General features: G+C 38.3%; 1 protein-coding gene across 1 annotated transcript in view; it reads right to left on the bottom strand.

Annotated features, from left to right (window-relative positions):
• Nucleotides 1-13,513, bottom strand: part of LRRC2 (leucine rich repeat containing 2) — a 52,210-nt gene extending 38,697 nt beyond the window's left edge. The window contains exons 1-2 of the mRNA XM_005240692.1: nucleotides 13,389-13,513; nucleotides 3,636-3,846 (exon numbers count right to left, since the gene is read on the bottom strand). Of these exons, the coding sequence (XP_005240749.1) occupies nucleotides 3,636-3,846; nucleotides 13,389-13,513 (336 nt within the window). The remainder of the gene's footprint in view (nucleotides 1-3,635; nucleotides 3,847-13,388) is intronic.
• Nucleotides 13,514-27,260: the final 13,747 nt, after the last annotated feature.

Genomic DNA, 27,260 nt, shown 5'->3' on the forward strand with positions numbered 1-27,260 from the left:
ATTTTTTACAAAGAGAAGTGAAAAGCCTGCCTGATTTCATTTACATCAGGTTATAAGACTGGTTCCTTTGTGGTTATAAGACCTTTTCTTTCCTAATTCGTTACTGTTCCCAGCTGGCAGAAATGCCAGTGATAACAGACACAAGTTGTAAATATTTGGTTGGTATGCAAAAGAGTAGGCAAGGACCACTGACCCTTAAGGATGTTGTCACACAGCCTCTTCCAGGTGGAGTTCTGACAGACAAAACTATCTCATCGCTGTAGTTATCAACCACTGTCCACAGTAGAAGCTAATCTCTCTGGACAGACATGGCCAAACCAGTACCCAGGTCAGAGGAGGACTTTCAGATTCAAAGGGACTCACTGAGTATATGCTCTTCAAGCACGAAGGCTTGATATTAACCCTACTGACAGCGTTATTCGATTTCCTTTTAAGTTCGTGTGACCACGCTGTTAGAAAACCTTTGTGACTTGAAATGTCTAGAGGCTTAAACTGCACATCTCAAAAAATTAGCCTAAACATGAATGATAATTAGTAAGAATTAATCATCCACAAGGAATTACGGATCTGCATAAACAGAATACAATTCCTCAGAACTCATATGCTGTAAAATCAAGCCCTACTCTCTTTAGCTAGTGGTCTGTGCCTATTTCTGTAACCTAACGTTCATTGTATAAGCTTTATTTTTCCTCAGATATGTTTAAGTAATTACAAGGAATTATTAGGAAAATTATTATTAGGTCTCCCCCTAATGCAAATACATTAAAATTTCAATGGCATTTGACAGGTGGAAAAAAAAGTGGCACAGGGGTCCTGGAAGGAAGAACATCTTAGTAGGATTTCAAAATGTGTTATCTGTTCTGATTTTCTCCCTTACAAAGGTTCTCAGGAGGAGATCCAAGATCTTTTCAAAAAAGCACTATCCAGGTGATTTTCAAAATAATTTTCCAAGCTATTCCAGTATATGATGGGGTGTTTTATGAAACCCATTTTTAACTCAACAATGCAGAATCAGTGGGCCAGATTCACTGTTACGCTGTATGGATGTGGAGCACGAGACGATAGCATCTTTGTTACATGTCTACACTTTTACCGTCTAGACAGCCTAGGCACTGATTAGTGCCCAACACAAGCTACCATTCTAACTGACTGCAACGTGGCAAATAACATCATTAGCTGATCTGTGCACTCAGCTCATTTGCTGCTGAAGTTTCCAATGAGAACCCTTCCACTGAGACCTATGGCAAGGATGTGGTAAAGCCACTTGCTTTGATCTTGAAAAATCCCTGTGCTGGGGATTACTCCTCCTGAAGACCTAACTTCACAGCATCCAGAAAGAGAACTGCTACAGCCCAGAAGCAAGCCCTGTTCTCAAAATTAAATCTGTAAGTCATACCAACAACCTACTCAGATTTAGCTATCAACTGTCTGGAGGATATATTACTGCTTCACTGATGAGAGGAAAGGGGAAACATAATGGAAATACTTATCAGCTAAAAGCAAGTGAGATAGAGGATTGAGCAGCCAGTTCCCAAATGGACACTTCACAGGGCTGTGCTGTTTGCTGCTGCCAACCCTAAGTGGCCAGCCAACAGCAAGCTGAGCTGGCTATCTGCCTGTAAAACTGCACAGGCAATCCCAGCTCTGACTTCTCCTAGCGTCTGAATGCTTAATCATCCAAACTTTCATCTCGTAGGTGTATTTGTGTGCAAAACACATTAAAACAAAACCACAACTGATACCACAGGTCCCAGCTATGTAACACGCAGGTTTCTCTGAGAAAACTGTCACATGTCCGCAGACCTTTTCACATGCAAATTACCAGCCTGTGCAGCTTTGGTTGTATAGTCTGAAAATTCATTTTGCCTAAGTGCACTTTTTTGTGAGAGAGTAATAGGGGAAAAAAGTGTTATGTCTGATTCTGTCTTTGGTTTAGAAGCAGCCGTCGAGATTTAAGAACACAAAATAAATGACATGATTTGTATAACCAATGTAATTTTTACTAAATTTCTGCAATAAAGTGAAATATACTTCCTTCAGAACTTTATCAAAGAGAATTTTCACATTTTTTTAAATCGTTTTCTGCTGTTAGAGACTGGTGATGTTCTTTGATTTTTAATAAAGCAGCTTTGATTTTATCTTTGTCTGCAAACACCTGAACTATGTCACAGTATCTTGGTGAAAAAGAAAACCCACTTTAACCAGGCTAGAGCTGGACAATGAGGCACAGTGTTTGTGTGATGTGGCCACAGAGAGCACAGGATATGTAGACAGAAAAGAAGTGCAGGGTGATTAGGAGTGTACTGTTCAAGGTAGCATTATGTACATAACAGTACACTGATAGCTCTTAAATGTGATCTTTCAGTGTGTCAAATTGAAATTAAATGCTCTGGAAAGCAGAGCCAATTATATGTGTTTGATTTTGCCTCCTAAAGTGAGGCTTTGTTTATGGTGACAAAGCAAAATGTTAACAGTTTGCCAAAAAGAGAATAAGCGATAGAAAAGTTTAGTTATACAGCTCTCTGCTCCCTGATGCACTGAAAATATTTGCAATTCCTACTATATCAGTGTCTAGGGAGCTGTAATATCTTTTTTTCTTCTAACTTACGTACAAAGTTTACAGCACAGGGAAGTGTGCAATATAAGACTACACAACTTTAACTTCATTTCCAATATCCGAGGCTCTTGAAAGATGAAATGTGATAGCTCTCCCGCAACCAGTCCTACCACATGAATGGCTGGCACCGACTGAAGAAATAGCCTCCTTACTAGAGTTGGATGGGAAGCAGGGTTTTCTATTTTTCAAAAATTTCATCTATTTTGTGTTTATTTGGAAAAGAGCTGAGGCCAGAAAAAGACGAAAGCTGAGAAAGAAAAATCTTCATATTCAAGATCAAATCTGGGGTAAAGTTATATCAAAAGAACTGTTTTAGTAAAATTTAGCCATTTGATCAATTGACTTTTAACTTGCATTTTTTGTAATGAAGACGTCAAAAGACTTTCATGTTAATAGTGTGTACTCTAAATACATTTCAGTCAAAGTTTTAACATATCTAGAAGCCTTCAGACCAACCCTATTCTGCCTTTTGCTGCATTTTGAAACAGCACTAATTCAGAGCTTACTTCGAAACAGCTGTTTCACATCAAACACAACTGCACATAAAAAATGCTTTTTTCAGCAAGGCCATTGTGGATTGATGGTAATATTAGTTTTGATTTGAACAGAGCTTGACAAAAATATTAGCACACCATTAGAGCAAGAAGACAGATGTCTTGAGTAGTAGAAGACACCAACAAGCCAACAAAGCTGAATGTTTTTTGCATCTTTTTCCACCTACTGGGGAATTTCAGAGAAAGTTACCTTATTGCAATATGATTGCTTACACCAAAATTTTTGAGAAGGCTGATTTACATGTATCAGTAGAGAATTTAAAATAAGCATATTTGAAAACTAAGCCACTAGTTCAGGGTAAGATAGGAAGTGCTTTTGTCACTTCTAATACTGTGAAAAAGCATCAATCTCATATGCATTGGCAAAAAAAAAAAAAAAAAAAAAAAAGGGCTTTGGGATTGGAAGTTGCAGTGCTAGGCTACCCAAACTCTTTAACAATAGAAATATTTTCCATTATATTTACCATCCACTGCTCTCCAGAAAGCTGAAAAATAAACTTGTTTTTTTCCTTATTTGCTTCATCTGACAAAGCACGCCTCTTCTGGAGCTGAGGAGTCTTTCCGTAATTGTCCAAGATCTTTTCATCAGTGTTTACAAAGCCATTCTTGAGGTATTTTGATTGAGGAATGCCTTTCTTCCGGCACTCTAGTATGAAATTCCATTCCTGCTTTATCCTGAAATAGTGTCAAAAAATGGTTTATGTGAATCAGAGGAAACAATATGGCAAATAAGCCTTACAGCTTCACCTTTGTTTGCACAAGTACTGAAGAAAACAAAAATATGTATTTCATGTATTGACCATTTTAAAAAACCAAAATAAAACGAACGAAAATACCCAGTGTTCCTGGAGTCATGCTTAGATTTTCTAGACTCACACACAGATTTCAGATGAGCAGGATTTCATTTACAGATTATAAAACAGATACACTCAGGGAATAACAGAAAAGTAGAGACTAAGCACACTGTCACAGAAAACAGCATGAATGATGCCCGTTATTTCAATAAGGTAGGAAATATATTCTCACAGAACAAGTTCTATGCGTAAACAAAAACAAGGACCTGGTGATATATGTCAAATTTTTAGTTGGAATGAAGTCATTTTAGAAAGTAAGAAGTTAGAAAAATTCCCTTTTCCTTGCCCTTTCTTGTTCAAGTATAATGATCTTTTTTTATTTTTTTACGCATTATCTTCCAATATCATTGTACCAGGTAGAGGCAAAGGTCAAAGTTACCACATCAAGTACTTTCAGATTCAATTTCAGTGTTACTTGAGGCTTACCTCCAGGACAAAGTTTTACCCATATAACTTCAGGTGCAAGCTGAATTTGATATAATGAAACACAACAAAAACACATGTTTTAATTTAAGAGGGATTTATTTCAGCTTAGTCAATTAAGGAAGAGGTTGATCAACTGAAGCAAGACTTCTTTATACCAAAATAAGACTGTGCAGAGCACCTTGCTTCATAAATCTGATCTCATGCTTTGAATGCTATATTTTTGTGAGATTCATTTATGTGATCTCCACCCTCTGCCAAATTTTTTAAGCTAAAGACTTGAAAACTGACATGTGAAGAAGGACATAAAGTTCAGGACAATGTGCCCCCTAGAGAGAGTCAAAAGTGATATGTCCTATAAAGAATCACATGTAAGTTTGTAAAGTTCAAGCAGGAATTAACAAAACCTGTACACCTATTCACAGTTAAGCAAGGGATTCTGAGTGAAATGCTGAGACGTTAAAAAAATGGCACATGAAACAGAATGCCTGGTTTTAAGTCACATACAAGAAATCTGTTATAAACTCAGGTACAGGAAACATCTTTCAAACTTGGTGAAAATAAGTATTTTTGGGGCACTCATAGCAAGGTATGAGATAGAAACTACAGGGCAGAATATATTTATGGGAATATGATAGCGTAGATTAAAATTTGTATTTGACTCAGTGCTATCAAAATAAATCTTTAGGGATCAAAACTGCGTGCCTAAAAAGGCAAGGTATTACTGAGGCAGCTGTAAACTGCCCAGCACGAATTGTGGCACTTACTGAAACCTTAGGGGATGCTAGGGAGAATTTAAAGCAGAGAGCACAGCAACAGCAAGAGACTTCAGCTAGCAGCATACACATAGTACATTAATGCACTGCAGACAATATACACTTTCATACTGTTTATCAAACCAGCTAGCTTGAGAGACCACAGGAGGACCTGATGTCATTTCAAGGAGCAGCACACTGTACGTAGGTCATCAGAGACCTACAGAAAGCTCCCTCTATAATGACAGCAGTGTACTCCCATGAAACATCTTTATAAAGAGAAAATAAGGAAAAACATCTACAAATATTTCAGAAGATGAGCTGCATATAACAGTGAAGTTGGTTGAACATCCAGCTCACTGGGTAAAGTGCTGGCAGACTGCACAAAGACGGCACAATCTCAAAGTACATTCTAATGAAACCACTGTAAGGATCTCTTTCTCCTCTCATTTCCAAAAACAGAAAAATAAAAAAGATAAAATGGCATTTATGTTCAAATGAAGAAATTAGAAGGCAGAACAAATTCTGGTAAATTAAATGTAAAACCACAAAAAAACAAGTGAAGCCACTTACTGCAGGTATACAAATGAATAGGAAAAGGATTTCTAGAATATCAGAAGCAGAAAGCCTCTCAGAGAGACAGTAGGAGCAATAACTTATCAAGGTATGAAAGGAGCAGTGAAGGAATAGTTAAGGAAGTTATTGAGAGCTGCAGAAAAGTTATCCTTGGCTTCAGTTTTCATTAGAGAGATCAGTATGTTCTTTATAAGTAGGCATCTGGAGGACTTTCTGATATTTAAAGTGTCAACAGAGGATGACTGAGAATAAAAAATATACAGATTTGAAGTAAATCTCCTTGTTTCTCTCAGTGTCTAATTGTAGACTGCTTTATACCACAGCAAGCTGTGATATATAAATGAGTTAGGAAGAGAAAGGTTGGACAGACAGAAAACATGTCTAGCAGCATCTTCAGCTCAAGGAGTCACTCGAGGTACTACAGCTGCTAGTACAGTGATGGAAGAGTTCACCACCAACCCATAACATCTCAAGATCTTTTCTGAAGGTACTTGAGATAACAAAGACACGAAAAAGGTTATAGCAGACACAGGTCCTTAGCCCATTTTGTGATCCTTCAACATGTTGCATCTGATATTTCTGGTTACAGAGGGAGAGACAACTGAGTACCTGATTGCGCAAGGCAGACCTGCTGAAGGGTATCCCCTCCAGCTGCACTGTGGAATCACTCAGATGATGGAATGTTTCATATCAACAGACATGAAAGTTGAAATATGTCTTTCAGGACCAAAACCCTGGCATTCTTTTTTTCTAAAATATTCTGAGTGATTCTAGCTTTGCTTACCACTGCTGCTTCTCACTTCCCCTTCCAGTCCTCCACATAGAGCTTTTCTGTCCCTCTGTGAAACTTTGCATTACTGACCTCTCATTTCCATGGAATTCCTTCATTTTCTTACAAAGCAATCAACATTTGATCTCAGTGCATAATTCAATGCACTGAAAAAGCTTGCCCCAAAGATGCTTTTTTTTTAATTCATTGCTTTTCATTCATGCACAAAAAATGACTGACTTGTTCCTCACAGTATAAATTCTAAGAACATTAGAAGCTTAACAAACAGAAAGAAGAGGTCAAGAAGTCTAACTCTCAATAAGAAGTAAGGCATCTCAGTGCTGGCTGACAGGTAGACCCCAGGAAGATGACAGCAGAGGTCTCAGATCTAAAAATTTTCTCTCTCACAAGGAATTTGAAAATAGCATGAAGGAAGCTACATTAAAGATGAAAGAATAAACTGTCCTGTGCCACTTTACTGATAACATGTACAAAACACAAATCTCAGGAGGTCATGACACATTGTTAGCAAAATAAAATAAAATCCACTTAATATAAACTGCTGTTAACCAGATCAGTCAGTGAAATATTGACCTCAGAGAAAAGACAGGCATTAAAAATTAAGCCTGTTTAGGAATTCAACATGAATAACATGCACTAATGTGGAAATCCTGGGTCAAATTTATTCTTTACTTATACATTAAATGATGGCAACATGCACTGTTAATCTTTTAAAGAATGTCTGCTTATGGTCACCAGGCTAAGTACTGACAAACACATTTTGAACAGATGGAAAGTGAATTAAAGCAGAGCAACTTACATGCATAATTTTGTACAGTACATCTCAGAATGAAAACATTATATATCCTAAGAGCAGAGGCTCTAATATTTTACAACCCCTGCTTGCACCCTTGGGGTACGGACTAACCAAGTGAATCAATATGAGCTTTCCTGGCCTGGAGGTGCAACTTACATTAAACTGGTATGTATCATTAAGCAAAGATTATAAAGCTGTAAGCTGCAGGTTACAATTGAGATCAAACCAAAGGGATCTGTTCGGTTACATGGTTGTCACTCAGCTCTGTCTTTGTCAAAAAATTGAAATGATGGTAGTTCTTCAAGGTATTTTCATAAAAGACCATTTTAAGTCTTCCTTTGGTGATAATCCTCAAATAAAACAGGATTACCACCACATTAGTCCTATCTAGAGGTTACCATGTGAATCTTCAGGAAAGACACGAAAGGCATCTGAAAGTGTGGCAAACAGGAAAAAAAAAAAAAAAAAGACCACACAAATAAAATCAGCCTTTAAATGCACTAATATACTTTCAGAGAAATTTAATTTCTGGTCTTGGCACTTTAAAGGCTCCTGATATTCCAGGAACACATTTTCATATATGACAAAAAAATGAGTTGGTTATTAAATCACATCTCTCCTGAAGTTTATGTCTTTTTATTACTGTTCAGCAATAAAATATTTTGATCTGCCTCTAGAGCTTGATCAAACAGTTGCCATCAAATTAAAGAAACAACCACCATTTTCAATATTCAAAAAGTGGGTGTTAGTCAAATCAAGCCTAATTTAGGTGGGAGTATGAACAAAAATAAGTATTTTTTCTGGACACAAGACAATGAGAGCTAAGATTCCAACTCAGCTAACTACTCCAGTATTTCCACTTGAATTATGCAAATAGTCCAACTAATTTTAAAACAAGCTGATTGCATGCTGCTTAAATTTATCAAAACAAAAAAAAAAGTTATGTGTCATACCATCATCTGTAACACAAAAGCACACCTAAAGCAGACTAAATGGTAGAGGAAAGGTTAGTCACTAAAGCAGACTGCAAACAGTAGAGGAAAGGTTAGTTCTAGCAAGCTGTTTCCAATACATGGCTGTTTCTCAGTAAACTTTCAGGACTAATAGCGTATAGATATGAAACAGGAGCCACACAGAAATGGAATAATCAAGTAGTTCCAGTCTGGTTAGTGCTGAAGTTGTCTTCAGGTAATCATTCCCCAAATATTACTTCACTATTGGAGTATGTCTGCAGCAAAAAGATTTAACAACATATAATTTTTTTTATTATTATTATAAATATTTCCCTTCAAGGATATGGGAGTCCCTTGCTTGGCATTTTAGATCCTCCAACAAAATCACAATTCTAATCAACCTGATGCAAACAATTACTGTAAAATAAATTCAGTGATCACACCCTTCAAAGGAGCAACCAGCTTGGAAAACAAGAAGACTGCATTAGTAAGGATTCCAGAGCCACCTCCGTAAATGAACAGCAGCTGGGTTTCTTCGAGTGGTTCTTCCTTCTGCAATTACCCACTGCTCAACATCCAATTAGGAGGTCTTGAGGAAAAGCTGTTACTCTAGACAAAGAATGGAAGTTTCATTAGATGGCACTGTTACGTCTAAATCTGGATGGAAGAAATAGCCAGCACACTACATGGTGACACCAGTTTAGTACTCCTGGGTGATGTTTAAATCAGAATCACTAGCCACTCAGGATCATTAAATAAACCTATGGAATTTTTATAAAAGTATGACAGTTAAACTGAAGCTGAGCCCAAACTAATATTCCTGATGGACATCTGCTTCAAAATCAATTGGATTGATTTAATTTCAGTCCCTCTACCAGGCTTTTCCATGGATTGTAAAGGATTGTGGCTGAACAGCAGCTCTTATCTTTCAACACATTTGTGTGTATTATATTAGATGCAAGGTGTGTATGCACAAGTACCTAAGAACAAAGGCAAACAACTTAAGTGGTTATAAGTGCTGCAGATCTACTCCCAGCTTGTTGCCTATAGTTTCTGTTTGGGACGAAGGACTCACAAGCCTGAGTTTCAGGCTTGCTTAGAAAAAATACTGAATTGGCTATTGAGTAGGAGAATAAAGGTAAACATCACAAACAAAATTGTAGTTCAGGTACAAACAGTTATAACACTGAAGTTTAGCAGAGAGATAAAGACAAATTATTTTATTAAACAAACACATAATCTGTCAGGGAAAAAAGTTACTGTCTGCCTGCAGAGTGAAAGTTTTCTTTTGACATTTAACATTCAGGAAGTGTGTAGCTCAGGAAATACGTGCATATTTAGCTAGCCAGACCTTGAAAGGAAATTTCTGGAGAAGAGACACACTGGAAGAGGTGGCTGAACAAGCTGTTATCTTTGCTGCATGTTTGGTTGGTGGAGAGGGGAGGCTGTGCCATTTCACAGCTAAGATTTAGATAGCTAATCTTGGTAAATAGCTCTGCTGTTTCCCCACTTCAATGTTTAATTTGTTGACCTTCAATTTTTACCTTACCTCTTTTCAGACAAAAGACAAATATGTAGCAATCCTTAAAAAAAAAAAGCAAAAAAAAAAAACAAGCTAACTGTAAACTTTCACTCTTATTCCCTTTCCAAAACAGTAACTAATAGAAAGGAAAAATTAAATGGGAAAATCAACATACCACATCAAGTTAGCCTGACATCATTCAGGATTTCAGGATACAATATAAAATCATTCACTACTACCACAATCTAGAAGATGAAATATAAAGCAATGATATAAACACAAGCTTCTTTCCATAATATAAACTCTCATAAACATGGAGATAACCACAGAACAGTACGCATTTTTTGTAACATTTCATGTTTCATATTGTATGGGAGATTTAGAATGGGCTTGTCTGATGGGATTAAGGACATGAGGTAAAATGAAATTAATCCTACACAACACGGTACTGTTTCTTTTTATTTTATACTCAGTTGCTGGTTTATATGTGCTCCCAGAAGCAGTGGTTTTCTTTTTATTTTATACTCAGTTGCTGGTTTATATGTGCTCCCAGAAGCAGTGGTTCCTTAAACTGCCATACTTCCACAGTCCCACAAAACCAAAGGGGAAACAGAGGACTGAATAAACTCTACTTAAAGTGATGTGATACCAGTGTCTGAGATCCTGATATGAGCCTCTCACAATACTCTTAAGTAGACTGTTCTCCAGAATCAGCTTTCACTGGCCAGCTGCTTAAACATGTTCTAAACCTGTAAGTTCCCAGAATCTTTAAAGACTGTACCATTAAGGCAAACAAAGTTCAAGCTCTGTGTTTATTTGTGAGGTTTTCCTCTTAGAAAATCTTCAATCACAAACTAGAAATATCTCACATGTGGCTGCTTACTGACCCTGCATGAACTAAATTACTTTGCCCCAAGGCAAGCAAAGTTCCCTAGAGGTTAGTTGGGAGTTTTTCCTCAAATAATACATGCTACATTTCACGACATAGTACCAGGTAGCTTTCTACATAGCAACACTGCTAAACTGGTAAAGAACTGCACAGTCTCAAGGGCATTAGTGAATTGTAGCCTCTTTGAGAAAAATTGGACTTTAAAAAAAAAAAATAAAAGCAAAGCAGCCTCAGCAGGTCAGATTCCAAACTCATCTGTTACACAAGTATATTTGCAGAGAAACTCTCAATTTCAGCCCTACTTGGGAATTCACTCCAGCTGCTAGCAAAAATAAATATTTAGAATATTAAATGCTAGAATGCAGTCCCCAGTTCAAGAAACTGCCTTCTTTGAATGTCTCCTTGGAATTACTGTTTTGGGTCATAACCCTTCCCAAAATGCTTTCTTACTGTGACTTGACAGTAAGTACCAGCATTGATTTCAGTGGCTTTACGTGACAGTGATAAAATATTAATCTCCAAGTAGAATATCAGAATTTTGTCAGTCATGAAACTCCCTAAAATAATGAAATGTATTTATATATACAGGGAAACATTATTTCTATTAAGCATTTATTTATAATAATGACAATTATATTTATACTTTTGATATACTAACAACAAGCAAAATCTTGTCCTATTTTTGGCCCAACTATTTTCGGGAGCACTGAAAAGCATCTAAGAAATAACTTGCAATCTGACTATTGGGTCCTGAAGACCAGTGGTCACTGCACATTTCATAAAACAAAAAGTATTTTCATTTTAACATAATTTTACATTTTATTACCAATACTTTTATGACTTTGACCATTATTTTACCAGATTAATCCATTCTATGAGGCCTGCATCATAAGAATGAACATGAGCTTTCCCGATAAAGTGCATCAAGATAAAGTACTGTATGTAAATTGCAAGCTAAAGGAAGAAAACAAAAAAACAAATCCTTTGTGAATGTTGAAAATACACTTGGAAACTTTTACTTCTCTGTGTCATATCCCAAGTTTCTCATCTACAGCTGATGCAGGAAGACAACAGAATGACTTTGGACCTCATTAGTGGAAAAGATCAGAACAAGCAGTCAAGCTCCACTCTTTCAGCTGGAGGGGTGGCTACAAACAAATAACCACTGGCAGAAATAGCAGGGAGAATGTATTTTTACAGAAAACACAAGTCACAGTAAGAAACGAGGCTTAACATAAGCTACTGACAAAAAAGATGGGAGCTGAAATTAGCTACTTCAGAGCACATAAGGTTACCCTTTTCCATGTAGAAGTTCCTCATGCTTGGCACTTCTTGCACTAGGCTTTGTTTGGCTTTGCTTTTATGTTACTAAACTCAGAAGTTATCTTCTGCACCACAGAAAACCAAAACCTAAACCAAACATGACAGGGGGATGTTAACATTTAGGTCCATTGGGACCGACCTTTCATCAGTTCTCAAGATGAGTGCATGTGCCACTAGAAGCTACAGGTATGGATTCCTGGTCATAATATTCTTTTTATGAAGAAGGTCACAGCAGTACCCCAAGAGTTATCTGTAAGCGTAACTCACAAAGCAAATTTTTTCTGTCCATCAGCTCATAGCAAAAAGCAAGCTTATCCTTGCTAGAGAATTTAACCTGAAAGGCGACCTTCATTTTTTAATTTTTTTTTTTGTTAGGATTATAGTTGTTAATGCAAGCTTTGGGTTTAGATAGGAGAACCAAGACTGCAAATATGGATGCTTTGAAGAGAAAGGTCTTACAGAAAGGGCAATCAGTCTTTGTATTTCTCTGGTCTCCTCCTAGCCCAGCTGCTCTGTTGTCAGTGAAGCTGCACTGGCAGTGAAATATCTGTGAGTCTCCTGAGATGGCCAAACCACCACATGAAGGTCCAATGCAATTATGCTCTTAAACAAGGGCACTGTTTAACCCTGTATATTTTATGTTTAATGCAGAAAGTGGGTTTTATTGCTTTCTTCTCTTCTCAGAGTGGAAAAATGATAAGTCATATATATGTTTCCAGATGGGAATGACCATAAAGAAACCAAAATATTGTTTAAAAAAAAACATAAATTAAATAAAAATAATAACAGGATTAGTGGGTGCAAGCATTATAATAAAGGCTGTCTTTAATAATTGAACAAGAAAAAAATTCTCTGATAATTCTTTTATTCTACCCTTTTTGTCCTATTAAGAAGCAATTGTATGTATCCATTTATTTAATTACTTTCGTTCCTCCTGTCAACTGAGACATAAAGTATTTCCACGTACTGAATTTTATGAGCACGTTTCATGAATTTCATAACAAAAAGCCATACTTTTATATAGCATACAACAATAGAAAGGTACAAAATGTGTTATTTTTCTCTTCAAATTAAGTCTACACAGTAGACAATAAAATATACCATTATTAAATCACAATGTACACAGGAAAGAGCAGGGACTAATGAAATACAAGTTTAGTTTGTGCTGCATTTCCCACAATCATCTGAAGAAAGGAGGTGAGAAATCATTGAAATCAACACACACACACACCCCAAAAAAAAAAAATTAATCATCTGACAATGCTTAGTATATAGCAATGTTAGTGGATAATAAGAATGGATACCATTAAAATTAACAACATAAAAGTTGGCTTACTTCTCCAATGAGCTTTTTTCTAATCTTTCTTTCTCTTTCCTCTGACGTTCTTTGTTCTTCTTAACTCGAGTTTCCCACAGTCCTCTTATGAGAGAAAAGTCAAATATTATCACCTGATGCCCCATACTGTCAACATTAAGATTCTCCTGCAACAACAAACATCATGAACACCTCAGGAAAGGAATAACGAGAAAAATAAGGAACTAAATTATGATGTAAAATTAAAATTATTTGTGCAAAAAAGTTGAAGTCACAAGAAACATTAACATAGTGTGCTTTCCGTCTTACCCAATTCATTTGGGGTTTTGTGCTGGCAGTAGTCAATACACCATACAATTGTCTTCTACATAAAAACTATAGCAACAGCTAAATGGTGACTTTTTGTATTCTTTTCCCTTTCCAAAATAAAGGCACAGTTGCAAAGAAATACTAATTTCATTAAGTAACACTGATGAAAATAACTTCGAAGACTTTGTATTTTTAACAATTTATGTAACTAAAATTAAAACGAAATGTCATAAAGAATTTATTCATTGTAAGTCACAAAAAAGCACTTAATCTTGGGTCATCATGTATTGATGTTTATGCACGCCAGCTATTCTGTTCCAGTGGAATGTAGGAATTTCCAGTGTTTGCACAGGTAGATGATTATCTGTGAAAGGCATTAAAAGACCAGCTCTGTAACATGCAATGGAAACTTACCTAAGGCAGAGATAAGGTAAAGAGTTCCCCATCTACTAGTATGCATAGAATTAACTTCCAACATTCAGAGATTTGGTATCAATGTATCATATGCAGTTATGAACTGAGCTGAATTGGAACCTAACTCACCAAGATTTCCATATTCAATTAGAGCCACAGAAACTTCTTGCATGAACCCTTCCCCTACTGAAGTCCACGACCAGGCTCTCATTCCCTTTAACAGGCATGATGCTTGAGTATGACCCAATATGAATGCTACCTTCTTTTTACTCGAGGAAAAAAATGCACTGTAACACCTTTAACAACCCCAAGAGATGAAGACCTCAGATATTACATCTTGTGAAGTACAGCAGGAATGGCAACAGGATATTCCTTACTAAACTGTAGCAATGGATCAGTACCAACAAAGAAAACAAATCGCCTACTAAATCACTAATGCAAGTACAGATACAAATCTTGATAAAATAGATAAAACTATACTCTCTTGCTTGAAGCACTGGTGAGGGTACAATCATCACAATACACTGGTTTTCATGAAATGCAGCTAGACTGTCTACAGATCACTTCTGTCATGCTTACTTCTTTATAATATGGTTTGCAATATTCTTCATAATATGGACTTGCAAACAAATCTTATAAAATGGATGTTCAAAGCCTTTTAAAAATAATTGCTTCTACCGAGATAAAAAGCAGAGAAAACAAAAATCTCGGGGTTTTTTTATTTGATTGAGATTTCATTAGATACCACATTTATTATACTACTAATAAGCTAAAGAAAAAAAAAAGAGAGAGAGAAAAAAAAAGAAAACAACAGTGGACCATCTACTGAGCATTTAGAAAGCAATCTGCCCCTTCCTTTACTGGGTATTTTCAAGCTTTCATTTATTACTTTTTCCTCAGACCTTACTGTGACCATTTTTTCCAAGCTCTACATCCTTCAGCTGGGGCTATTTATTATCTGTCTTTCTGCTTCAATACTGAGGAGGAAGATTTTCCCCTCTGCCTTTTTCCTCTTGCAACTTTGTAACTCTCCCCTTTCTTTTTCACCTCCTTTCACTTGTACATCTCTTCGTAAGACATAACACATAAAGGAATAATTTCTTCTGAGCCAGCAAAACCCTCAGGTCCTCTAGAAAATGCACAGCATGGACTAAAAAGGATTATGCATAGGTACACCAAGATAAAAGGTTTCTACCTGTTCACCTTATCTGTGATCTCCTTAAGAAACACACTTACAAATACGTCCAAGTACTGGCACAGAGACTGGTCAGAGACCAGTATTTTTCTATGACATAGTCTTCTGTATCTTAGGATGTTTATATAAACTGCCATCTTTGCTGTTCATAAAGCTGTTTCCATTGCTTGTTTATCTTTTCAAGCACTAACAGTGAGGCAAAAATAGTTCCCAACCTGTCTGGAACCAATTGCTGACAACAGCCAAGTCAAAACCCCATTAATAGCAGGGTAATGAGAACAGCGACCTTATTCTCAGTGGAAAGGTTTATCTATAATCAGCTGCATCCTTCTAAAACATATTCACTAATAATTTACAGGAAAACATTTACCGCATAAAATAAAACATTCTCCTCTGCTGCCCAAATCAAGAAGCCCAGTGTCAAGGACTTTCCCCTCACAGTAGCTGCAGACCAGCAGTCACTCTACTCTGCAGGATCTAATTCATTTTAAAAGACCAATTCATAGCAGTGTGCTTTGGTATGACGCTACTGCAGGAGCTGAATTGCTGAGAGACAGTGAAGTGGCAGCTGGACACTTGACCTCTGTTGGAACTAGATGGCCTTAATCAACACAAAGTCTGAATAAACTGTGAAAGTACTCTATTTCTTTGACTTTCTCCCCACATTCCTGTCTCTCAGGTTGTCACCTGTTCTTTATTGAGACACTGATTTATTAGACACTCACACTGAAAAGTTCATACAGCTTTTATCCACATATTGGATTAGGCTGCAATGCAGTGCATTGGGCTTTTTCTTCAATGGTAAAACCAAGCAGAGGAGGAACATGGGTGGGAGGTGAGCAGTGTCCATCATAACTCCTCAGGACTAACCTCTTCAGAAGGAGCAAAGCCACAAATCCTGACCACTTCACAGGGTGCCTAAGGCTTTAGAAGTATTCAACAGGACAATTGTGAAACTTTGATGCTATCTCCAACTCTGAAAAGGTCACCCAACAGCTTTCACAGGGTTGTTGCTTTTCCCCATATCCTAGTCCAAACAATGGGCATGAGGAATCAAGTGTGATGGCAGAATGTATGTTTCCCAGAGTGCAGACACCACCATCTTCCTGATGATAAGAAGCTGCGCAAAAAAGATAACCTGGCAAGCTGGCAGAAAGTAAACTTACCTGTTCCTAAGTGTAGGTTCTTTGGGGTGCCTGCTCACAAATGCATGAATTTGTGACAGAAGCAGCAAATACCAATAATAATTTCCATTTCTAGAAATACATAGGGCTGTACCTGTTCAAGTTCACATACAACAATTGCTTTCTTCCAGTCACCGGGTTAGGCCTGCACAAGAAAACCTAAAGCTATCCTCTGTTACTCACAGGTGGAAAGTTACATTTGAGTAGAGAAACGCCTCATTTTAGGCTTCTTCCCTTCAAGTGGTATTCTACATCTGTGTTCACTCCCATACTCAGACTCTTCACAGGTAATCACTGGGAAGCATTTTACTGATTGTCGGAAATCACAGAACCAGTGAGGTTAGAAAAGGCCTTCTGGAGGTCACCTAGTCCAACCCCTCCTCAAAGCAGTCAAATGGTTGTTCACTCAAATCTACACATACATCAGCTCCCTTCCTCTCCAATTTCCCCATCCTTGTGTAATCCAGCATTGCTCCTTTCACACCCCATATTTACACATGTTCATTCAGGACAAGCTTTGGTCATACTTACGAGAGTTACCCAACCCACTAACACAGCAGTAAGCAAAAAACCAAAAAACATACTCAAGTTATTTCTCACCCAAGAAACAGGCAACCTTCCTTTTATTAAGGACAAGTCCTGACCATAAAAGTAACTGTCACCTGCAATTGCAAGACTCTACTTCATAACTGCACTGAGTTTGCTGCCTAATGTCATCTTTCTTGCATGACATATACATCTAAATTATGCAGCAGATCATCAACACACCTTTCTTAGATGATGCATTGTTATAATGTTCATTCAGTCTTATGAGTTATCAGTGATATAGATCACAAAGCAAGGCTCTCAGTAATGCATGATAACGAAAGCACAGTGCTTTCCAGGGGAAAAGGGATTCAGGAACATAAAGAGAAGGCAAAGATGTCACTTACAGAAGAATCATTTGTGAAGAAAACAGTTCCCTGTGTAAGACTGTGGAAGGAAATAATCTTATCCCTAACCATTTACATGTCCAAAGAGGTAGTCTACAAGGACTTAATCAATATTCTTAAAGGGCAACATACTGGGAAGTCAGACTGATTTCTTGTCTTTCTTGTGATGGTTATCTCAGAAACAAAGCTGGCCATACAGGATACATTTCTTCTTTTAATGATTGCAGTATTTTCCCTTCATAATCAGCTACACATTACATTTAAGGAAATATTGTAAGTAACATATATATTTAAATTAAAATTTAAGAAGAATAATTTTTGTAATAAACATTTGCATTACTTGGCAAAGTGACACTAGAGTTTCTAACCAGAGAAACTTGCACTAATGGCAGAGGAAAGACGTTTCCCTTTGCTTCACTCCTTCCTTCTTTTTATGCTTTTCTTAAGAAGAGGAAGAAGAAAAAAATAACACTTATCTGGGGGGGGGGGGGGGGCGGGGGGGGGGGGGAGAGGAATCCTTTTGAACACCATTGCCTTTGCACATCTTCTCTTCCTCAACCAGCAGGTTAGAGGTTAGATCATCAGCAAACTTGTCTCAATTTTCATCAATAAGGGACTTACAAGAATCCTTATAACTAGCACTTCCCTTCCCTACGTTCTAAACCACAAATTCCTATTTCTCCCTTCAAGGCTGTACTTTCAGTGCCAGATACTGTGACCTACAAATTTTTCTCTATTTCACCATACTAGAAATGCTTTCACTAAAGCACCTTACTAAGCCACTCTTCTAAGCAACTCTCAACCTTGCCCTGATATAGACCCCATCTCAACAATGAAACCCATCTTTACTTCTTTCCAAGTGAATTTAATAATCTACCGTATCTCTAGACCAGCAGAGGTGAGAAGCATTTCCTTACGTAAGAGCACTCTTTTGCTATCAATGTTTGGGTATAGGTCTCTGATTGCCTTGAGCTATCCCTGCATGCATGGGACAGAACAAATGCCTTTATGGACACTTTTGTGAGACTTCTGAACTTAAAAAGAAGACAATGTCATTCTTTTACGATCTTGCAAACATTTTAATCATTTAACTGTATATATAAACAACCCTTTTAAAATTAAACAGCCCTTATGTGTATAAGGATACCAATACTCTTAAGCATTTGGAGGATTAGGTGGCAAAACAACAAAATCTTAATGATGATACTCATCATGTTTCCATTTAAATGATACAATATCAATGCCAAATGTTATTGCTAGGAAAAGAATCTGCTTAAATATCTGCATAGATTATTTTTATTTTATCATTTATTTTATTGTATTGTATAAATTCACCTAAAGGTACACAGACAGTTCTCTAGCATGTCATTCATTCAGACTTTCTTCTTTAAATGAAAGAGTACCCAAGAGCTCTAGATCATAATCTATTCAGTAAGGTGCTGCAAAACTACAGAATGAAGAAGATATCTGCCTTGTAGTGTTTATAATCTTTATTACTCCTTATTTATTGTTATTCATACTGTAGCTACAAAGATATGTGTACTTCAGACCACAGAATCATAGAGTAGTTTGGGTTGGAACAGATCTTTAAACATCATCTAGTTCCAAAGCCCGTGCCATGGAGAGGGACACCTTCCACTAGACCAGGTTGCTCAAAGTCTCATCTGATCTGGCCTTGAACACTTCCAGGGATGGGGCACCCACAACTTCTTTGGGCAACCTGTTCCAATGCCTCACCACCCTCACAGTAAAGAATGTGTTCCTTATATCTAACTCAAATCTATCCTTTTTCAGTTTAAAGCCATTCCCCCTTGTCCTGTCACTACAGGGCTTTGTAAAAAATCCCTCTCCAGCTTTCTTGTAGGTCCCCTTTCAGGTACTGAAAGCCTGCAATAAGGTCTGCCCAGAGCCTTCTCTACTCCAGGCTCAAAAACCCCAACACTCTCAGCCTGTCTTCATAGGAGAGGGGCCTAGCCCTCTGGTCATCTTCGTGGCCCTCCTCTAGACTTGTTCCAACATATCCATGCCCTTTTCATGTTGGGGGCACCAGAATCACTAACATCCCCAAGCCCTTTTCCTCCAGGCCACCAGTAAAACTGGATCAGTCTAGTATGCTTGAATGCCCTTGCTGCCTTCAGCTACTGATATGCCCACCCCCTGCTTAGGACTCTGCCACAGACCAGCTAGATGTTTCCACAGGCATCCTTGACAGTAGTCAGTGACAGCATGATCACTTGTATGTGTTCCCACTTGGCCTCTGAACTGAAAGGAGGCATTTGACTATTTTTTTTTCCTCTAGGCTTAACAAAAAGGGGGGAAATTGTGACTTGCAATATGGTTAGAAGTGTAACAAACTTGGGATGTGGAGGAACACTCAGGCAACTGGGTTTTAAAATTGAACAGCCCTTTGGCAGCTACTTTTGTTTAATGTTGAAGGAGTTTCATCTCCGTTACATGTGCTTGTGTCACAAGATGCCATGGTCTTCCTGATCTTGGAGAAGCAAACTCTTTAAGGATGCATAAGCTAAAAGGAACACTGATTTCCAGACAGAAGTGCTCTTCAAACCAGCAGCTTCATTGCATGAACAGTTTGAAGCCCTTCTGCACTCATCTCAGCATTTAATATCTATCAGTGTAGAGCTGCACTGAAGAGCATACTACCAAAAATAAGGGCAACAAGATCTTTGGAAAGGAAAGGGGAGAAGCACAGGGGAAAAGTCATCTTAGATACGATGGCTGTGTGGCCTTCCAGGACTAACTGTACCAACTCTTTTACAGATACTCCCAACATTTTTTGGGGAGATTTACCAACATTATCACTGTCCTTTCTAGAGTGAGCTGAATACAGCTAGTCATAAGCCAAAATTATATTGGCTTTATTATACTACAGTCTAGCCTCCACTGAACACAGCTGGCGTCAGTGTTAATGCTGGCCAACTGGTCTGTGCACAGTGCATTCTGTAGAACAAGACCTGTGTCTTCTCTTGAGTCTGGAAGGTGTCCAACATAGTTTTGATACTACAGATACAGCCAATATTAGTCTCTGTTACAGCCTCCTGAGTTCACATGGGGCCTGGTTGCCCTCAATAACAGCACTGGATGTACTTTCCTTTGCTGTTTTACACGCGTTACCAAATTATTAATGTTTTGGTTTTGTCAATTTGTTTAAGACCTTATTCACTTGGGTCTTTTTTCTTTCAGATGGTCACTGTGGGAGATCTGCTGCAATGGTATGAATATTACTGGCAGGATTACATAGGGGGAAATGTGGTTGAACATATTTGCTACCAATCCTGCAAATAATTTCTTAGGAAATAAGTTCGCACACACTGTGCTTCAGAATGATCAAGTCATTTATCTCACAAGTCTTTAAATAATTCAAAGGAAACCTGACATTTGGATAGCAACTGAACACATTTTTTGTGTTATCAAGGAAAGATTAAATTACAGAAACACACTGTGATTGAAAGAGCAAGAAAAATGGTGACAATGTTCATAGTACGCAACTATATTGTGCTAACTGTGCACAGCTTGTAAGGTGGGTAGTTCTTCCCTATGACACTTGGAGAGTGGGAGAGGACTGCAAAACAGGAAGTTGCACTTCCCTACCTAGTCTTGCAGCCAGTAACAATCTCTTGCTCTACAGCAGCAAGGAATAATCCTTCCTGCTAGTTTGCCTGATTTATCTGTCACTAGATTTGCTGAATGTACAGATTTGACAGAGTTTTGGGTCAGGGATCCAAGTTAGATCATGCTTCAGATCACATATGCATTCATGTGATGGCTGGGTCCTGGGGACGATGGGCAGGGCAATGCGATGGATCACAGCAGGTGCCCCCCTGAAGGCCTGGGTCTGCAGACATCCAGCTAATGCAGCTACACCATGGAATAAATAGCAAAGGAAAGGGAAAAACTGGTCCTCGGCTGAAGAAAGCAGTCCTGACACCTGGACACAAGCCCAGATGTTTTGGGAATTCAAAACGTTCCCTCCTGCTCTCTCAAGAGCACAGTCACAGCCAGCCAGCTACGAGATAAACAAACACAGACAGTGACACTTTCAAGCTATTAATTAGTCCAGCTTTCTCTGAAGTTAATTTCAGAAATTAGTGTCTTTGCATATCATGGAGCTTAATCATGAATGCTCTGATTTTGAGTTGACTGCTTTAGCTGTTTCATAAATGAGGTATTTCAGAACAGAATCTGACATTAGCCTCTTTTACACACAAATAAATAACTTCCACATTGCTTACATACCACAGCTAAGAGAGAAAGTACTCTAGTCCTTATACTTCAGGTAGAAATAACTATGAATATCATAAAATATAAAAAGATACGTGAATATACATATGCAAAAGCTGAGCTTAGTTTCCACACATTTTTATGTGTGCATTTCTCTTTGTCCAGTACTGCAGCATGTTTTACTGACAGTTTTCATTAATCAGTTCCTATTCTAGATGTAAATTAACCAGTCTCGCAAACAAGATTCCTCTTTATCATTGCATTCTTCACATCTTGATTTTTAGACAATTTTTCACAGGGTTATTCATTAATTAGGTCTTTAATTATGGATTAATTAGCAACTGAATTACAATATTCCTTATACTTCCTCAACTCTTGTAGCACTAATATGTTTGCCATCAAGCATGATAGATGTTACATATGCAAGGGGATTTATTACAGATGTATTCCCTGAGCACTTCAGTGAGTTGACTAATTATTCAAAGTGATTCTTCCACTGACAATAAAGCTAATGAAACAGTGGACTGACGTCTGTGACATAAATCCATTCTTTTTTTTTTTTTTTGATTGGACATTGCTGAAGAGAGGTCTAATTCTCATAAGGCTGAGATAGGGCTGATGTATTTGAAACGGGCATGTATTTTAAGTCTGTTTCTTGTAAAAGGAAAAACAGTAAGCTGAACAGTGCATTATATCTTTTTAAACATGTTGAATCTATGAATGTAGCTGTAGTCAGCAGGTGAAAACTATTGTCTTAGCTAGTAGACAACAGAGCCTTGGGAAAACTAGAGCATGTGCTAGGAATTTATTAGAGAGACCCCACTTAATTACTCATGCAAAGACCCATGGCAAATAAAACTGAACTCCGTGTCACTGAACAAAACATGGAGGCTTTCATATAGAATTAGATTATCTTAATTAAGCATAAAATTACAGTCTCAGGTTTCTCAGACATGTTTTATGCCATCTATTTTTTTAGCACAACATTTCATTGACTTATTGTCATTTGTCTTAAGGTTAATGGACCTGGACCATCCTCGGGAAGTGAGGCTACTACTATTACATTTCAGGTACAGCGTCCAGCCTCTGCAGTTATCTATGTGGATGACAGTATCATAAATGTTATTTTATGCTCCCTGTCCTAACTGGGACTAGCCAAAGACGCTCAAAATTTTGCTCCCAGGAATCCATTTTCCATGCATTGATATAAGAATCCAATCCCATCACCTGCATCTTCCTCTACTGCTAAAGAACAAAAATCTACATCAGGCCTAAGGTGTCAAGCCTCTTAGTCTGATTTCCAGTGTTAGATACAAGATCATTACTTTTATCGTGAGTAAAATGCTCATAGCCAGTTCCTAAGCAGTCAGATTCTGTGATTTAAGAAGATACGGCAGACAATTTAGATAAGATAAGATGGTGTTTTCAGCTATTTCAGCAGCCAAGTTAGTTTACATCAAATGGTCCAAACACCACCACAAGGTCATGAGGTAGCAGCTGTATTTTATCAGCTCTCTTCACTCACCACAGCTGTTCCTTTCCCACCAAACCTTCCCAGCCTGTGGATAGGAGACACAGATGGCATGGACAGCTAGACATACCTCCTTGGAATAATTCCCTGCCTTCACCTTCTGTCTGAGCAGAGCAAAGTGGATGAAACGCTTTGGTAGGATTTACCTCTTCAGCTAATGAGCATTATCATCCATCACTGATCCTTGAAATGATGCTCAGTTAACTACTGTTGAAAGGAAGAGAGCTGGTCAGTACCTTTTAGACTACAGAAAGTAACATGTCAGTGATAGACAGCACATAAATACTTATGGCAGTGACAACAGCAAAAATAACAGCAATATTTGACTTTAAATGATAGTCTTCATTCACAAAAGATTTAGCAGGCTAGATTTCCTATACCAGTTAGATTAGCTCTAAGTGGCCTTCAGAAACTGAAGTTCTATAACTCTTTTTAAATTCCACTCTAAATTTTGACAGACAACAAAGATAAATGACCAACCTCTCCAACCATTTTTTTATTGAAAATCGGTCTCACACCAGCATATGTCCTTGAGATGTAATAGCAAGGGTTTATTACAACTGAGCCACAGAGTGAGTCTTGAAAGCTTTCCTAAATTATAAAGTTTGGATTTGTCACAGATGTAATCTACTTAGAGGAACTATATATGGAGTGAATCTTACTATTTCTAAAGGTAACCAGCAAACACATCACTTTAGACTAACACCCTGTGTTTCAGCTATTGTTCCCATATACATTAGCATTTAAAAATCCACAGCACGTAACAACAATGAAGATCTGATAATGACTTCTCACCTTCCTTGCCATTTCCCACCTTGACCCCACACATCTGAAGAAACACAATAATCAGCAGAACTGTCACTTACCTACTACTAAAGAACACGAGTGTTCTGAGCTCCCAAGCGTGCTCTGTGGTTACTCAATTTGGGACACTGAGGTTGTTTATAGCAGCAGCATAGCTCATGGCCAGCCAGACCTGTTTGAACCCCACAACGTGACTAGCCTTCCAGATGTACTAATATGCTATATTTGTAAAGTGATAACATGATCTCTGGTCGTACAGCAGAGACACAGGCAGGATAAAGTATCTACACTGCATGACTCAACACAGGACAAGAAACAACAGCACTAGGGCAGCATCTCATTTGAACCAAGGAAAGTGACAGACCTGATGTTACTCATGCTTATGTATTTTCCTCAGTAAAAGGAAAGAGAATCGAAAACAATAAACATAGTCTGCATTCTTCTCATACGGACTAGCTCTTCCTCCCCACATCCATGCAAGTGCAAGAGATAAACAGACACACACACACCATGCAGACACTTACTGTGCAGTTGCCATGAATGATTGATTTACAACAAATTCTGTTTTTACCTGCTGTTGGTGTCTCACTGTTTTTATGCCCATTGCTTAGTGTTGATGGCAGTATTCCTGCTCAGTGTTAGTGTTGCCCCACGGCCTGGCAGGGCAGGGCTGTGGGGAGCTGAAGCCCATCCCTGCTGCAGCACTGGCATTGCTGGGGCAGGAACTGATGGCCCCAGGGGGCTGATGTGGAGTCCTGATCCATGGGCAGATGGGGAAGGCCCCAGGGTCAGGACGGAGTGGAGGGGGTGGTGGGGAGATGTAGGCAGAGACAGGAAGGCCCATCAGGGCCCTGAGAGCCCTGACAATTCAGCATGAATGGTTGAAATTTTCTGATTGCACCTTTGATGAAATAAGCCTATTCATTCCTAACTAGAAAATCGTCCTTAGTCAAAAAATAACTGATTTGCATCTAACCAGGGAAAGAAAGGGAGCACTTTAAATGCAAGTTTTTGAGTCTGGTGTTTTCAAGAAATAAACTTCTTCATCAGAAACTTTTCCAAAAACTGCTTTTGATGTAATTTCTTTTTAAATTCAGCTTTTCAATTAAAATATTTTTTTAATTTTATGATAAAAAAAGAACTGGCATTTTTCAACCATCTCTGTTTGTATTCATCACTGCCAGTAATAATAAGCATTAATTACAGCAGCTGTGCTTGGCTCAAACTTCACATACTAGTTTTACATTGCTGTGTTTTCAGTGCCCTCACTGCAATCACATCACATTGGTGCCAATGGAAGGAGGAAATCAGAGAAAACCATGTACTGTGGATTTAAACATTTAATTTTGTCTTCAAGCTTGAAGGAAATAATATCAGGACTCATTTTGATCTTTTTCAGTGCAGCGTGTTTTGAGGTATGGTGACATGCCAGAAGGATTTGCATTACAAGTCCTTACTGTTCAGCCATCGTATTCTTCATAAACATTGGTAATAAAAAGTGAATTGATCACTGCTATCACATCTGAGTTGCCTAAGATATTTTTATGTTCTGATACATCTGCCCACCAACATGCATATTTTTGTCAAATAGCTATATAGGTTTCCTGTAGTAGTGATGCATTTCAGACTTAAGTTGCAGGAGCTGATGAAGCAATCAGTGAGGGAGACAACACACTGCAGCAGAGAAAGTACACCCTTGTGTGAGCAAAATCATGCTCCAAATTTCTGTTTTCTTGTACACTGCCTAGGAAAACAAAGAATCATAGAATCATTTAGGTTGGAAAAGACTTTTAAGATCATTGAGCCCAACTATTAACCTAGCACTGCCCAGTCCACCACTAAACCATGTTCCTATATTTTTGTTCAGAACACAACAACATGCAATAATTCTTAAATAGCAATTTATGCTAAGAAAGGGTACCACAGAAAAGTGATTTCCATCTTACTTTTTCACAATCCACCAGTTGCTGTACAGGTGTTGACTTTGGCTATAGAAGGTAAGAGGTCTTGTGCTCTTTAAATTTTGAAATACTGAGATGTGTCTCAGCAGCAGAAAACTGACCTTTCAGTTACTTTCCTTGCCTTAGCCAAGGAGGCATAGATCAGCCATTCTTCAAATTATAATCATAATCTATCCAGAGAAGGAAAGACCTGGAATGTGTTCTGGGAAGGGAATGAGAAAAAAAAGATCAGCTGGTGAAATAAATAACACCTAATTAAAAAAAAAAAGGTTGTCCTATGAAGGAGAAGACACTAATGATGGAAGAACAACTAAGGAAGGGCATGAGAGATTTAGAGAAGGTATAAAAAGTGACTGAAGAGATGGAGAGAGAGACAGGATATATAATATCATTTAGTGGTAGATCTGTGTATTTTACAAAAAAAAAAAAAAATAAGGAAAAGGAAGATTGTAAGTTAAGCCAATACCTAAACGTGTCTCCAAAACCCCCTTCATTCAATGAGGAACCTGGATCTAAGGTTACACAACACAGTCCGCTCTTGGACCTAACGGGAGCTGCTATACGAGCAAATAGCAGGAAAAGCTTGGATAGCACACATAACACCACAAACGAGAGAGCAGTATGCAGTACAGACCAGTGAACAGACAGAAGGCTTGTTTGCATCCAACCAAACCTCAGGCTTGAACTGATTTAAGGCATGCTTGGTTGACAGAGGCTAGTGCCCTCAAGGGTGTTCCCTGCATACTGCACGCTGCATCCCAGCACAGCAGCAGCGTTAGTCTGCCAGAGCCAAACCAGCCTCAGCAGTCCCAGACACAGCACTGCATGCCTGCCACAGTGCTCCGCTGGGAAGTGGTCCTCATCCAGCTGACCCAGCAGACCAGCCAGGGTCTATGTACTGATGTGACACTGCAGTCTACAGAATAATCTTCCTGAACAAGGAGGACTGCCTGGGAAGCTGTACTGAAGCAGTCATTTCGTAAAGAGGGAGGTCCATTTCAGCTGCTGGAACTCATCAGCCTCACCAAACTGGAGTTCTTGCCAAATGGAGATGGAGCCTACACCGAAACCCCTGGAATTGCAGTCTTGGGAACAACATGCAAAATGCCCAAGCTGTCACAGTGTGAGGCCAGCTGCTCCATGAGACAGCAACTATATTGCTTCCAGTTATGAGCTTGCCCTGAAAGCAATACAGCCTTGGTCATGAATCACCATACTCATCTAACCCTGCTGGCTACCCTAAGATAGTAGATCCTCTACCCATGACACTGATAAATCTACAACCCAAATAATCCAACTGGGGTAGCCAAGAGTTGACTATTAA

The sequence above is a fragment of the Falco peregrinus genome, chromosome Z, assembly GCF_023634155.1.
Source record: "Falco peregrinus isolate bFalPer1 chromosome Z, bFalPer1.pri, whole genome shotgun sequence".
NCBI classification, from domain to species: Eukaryota; Metazoa; Chordata; class Aves; order Falconiformes; family Falconidae; genus Falco; species Falco peregrinus.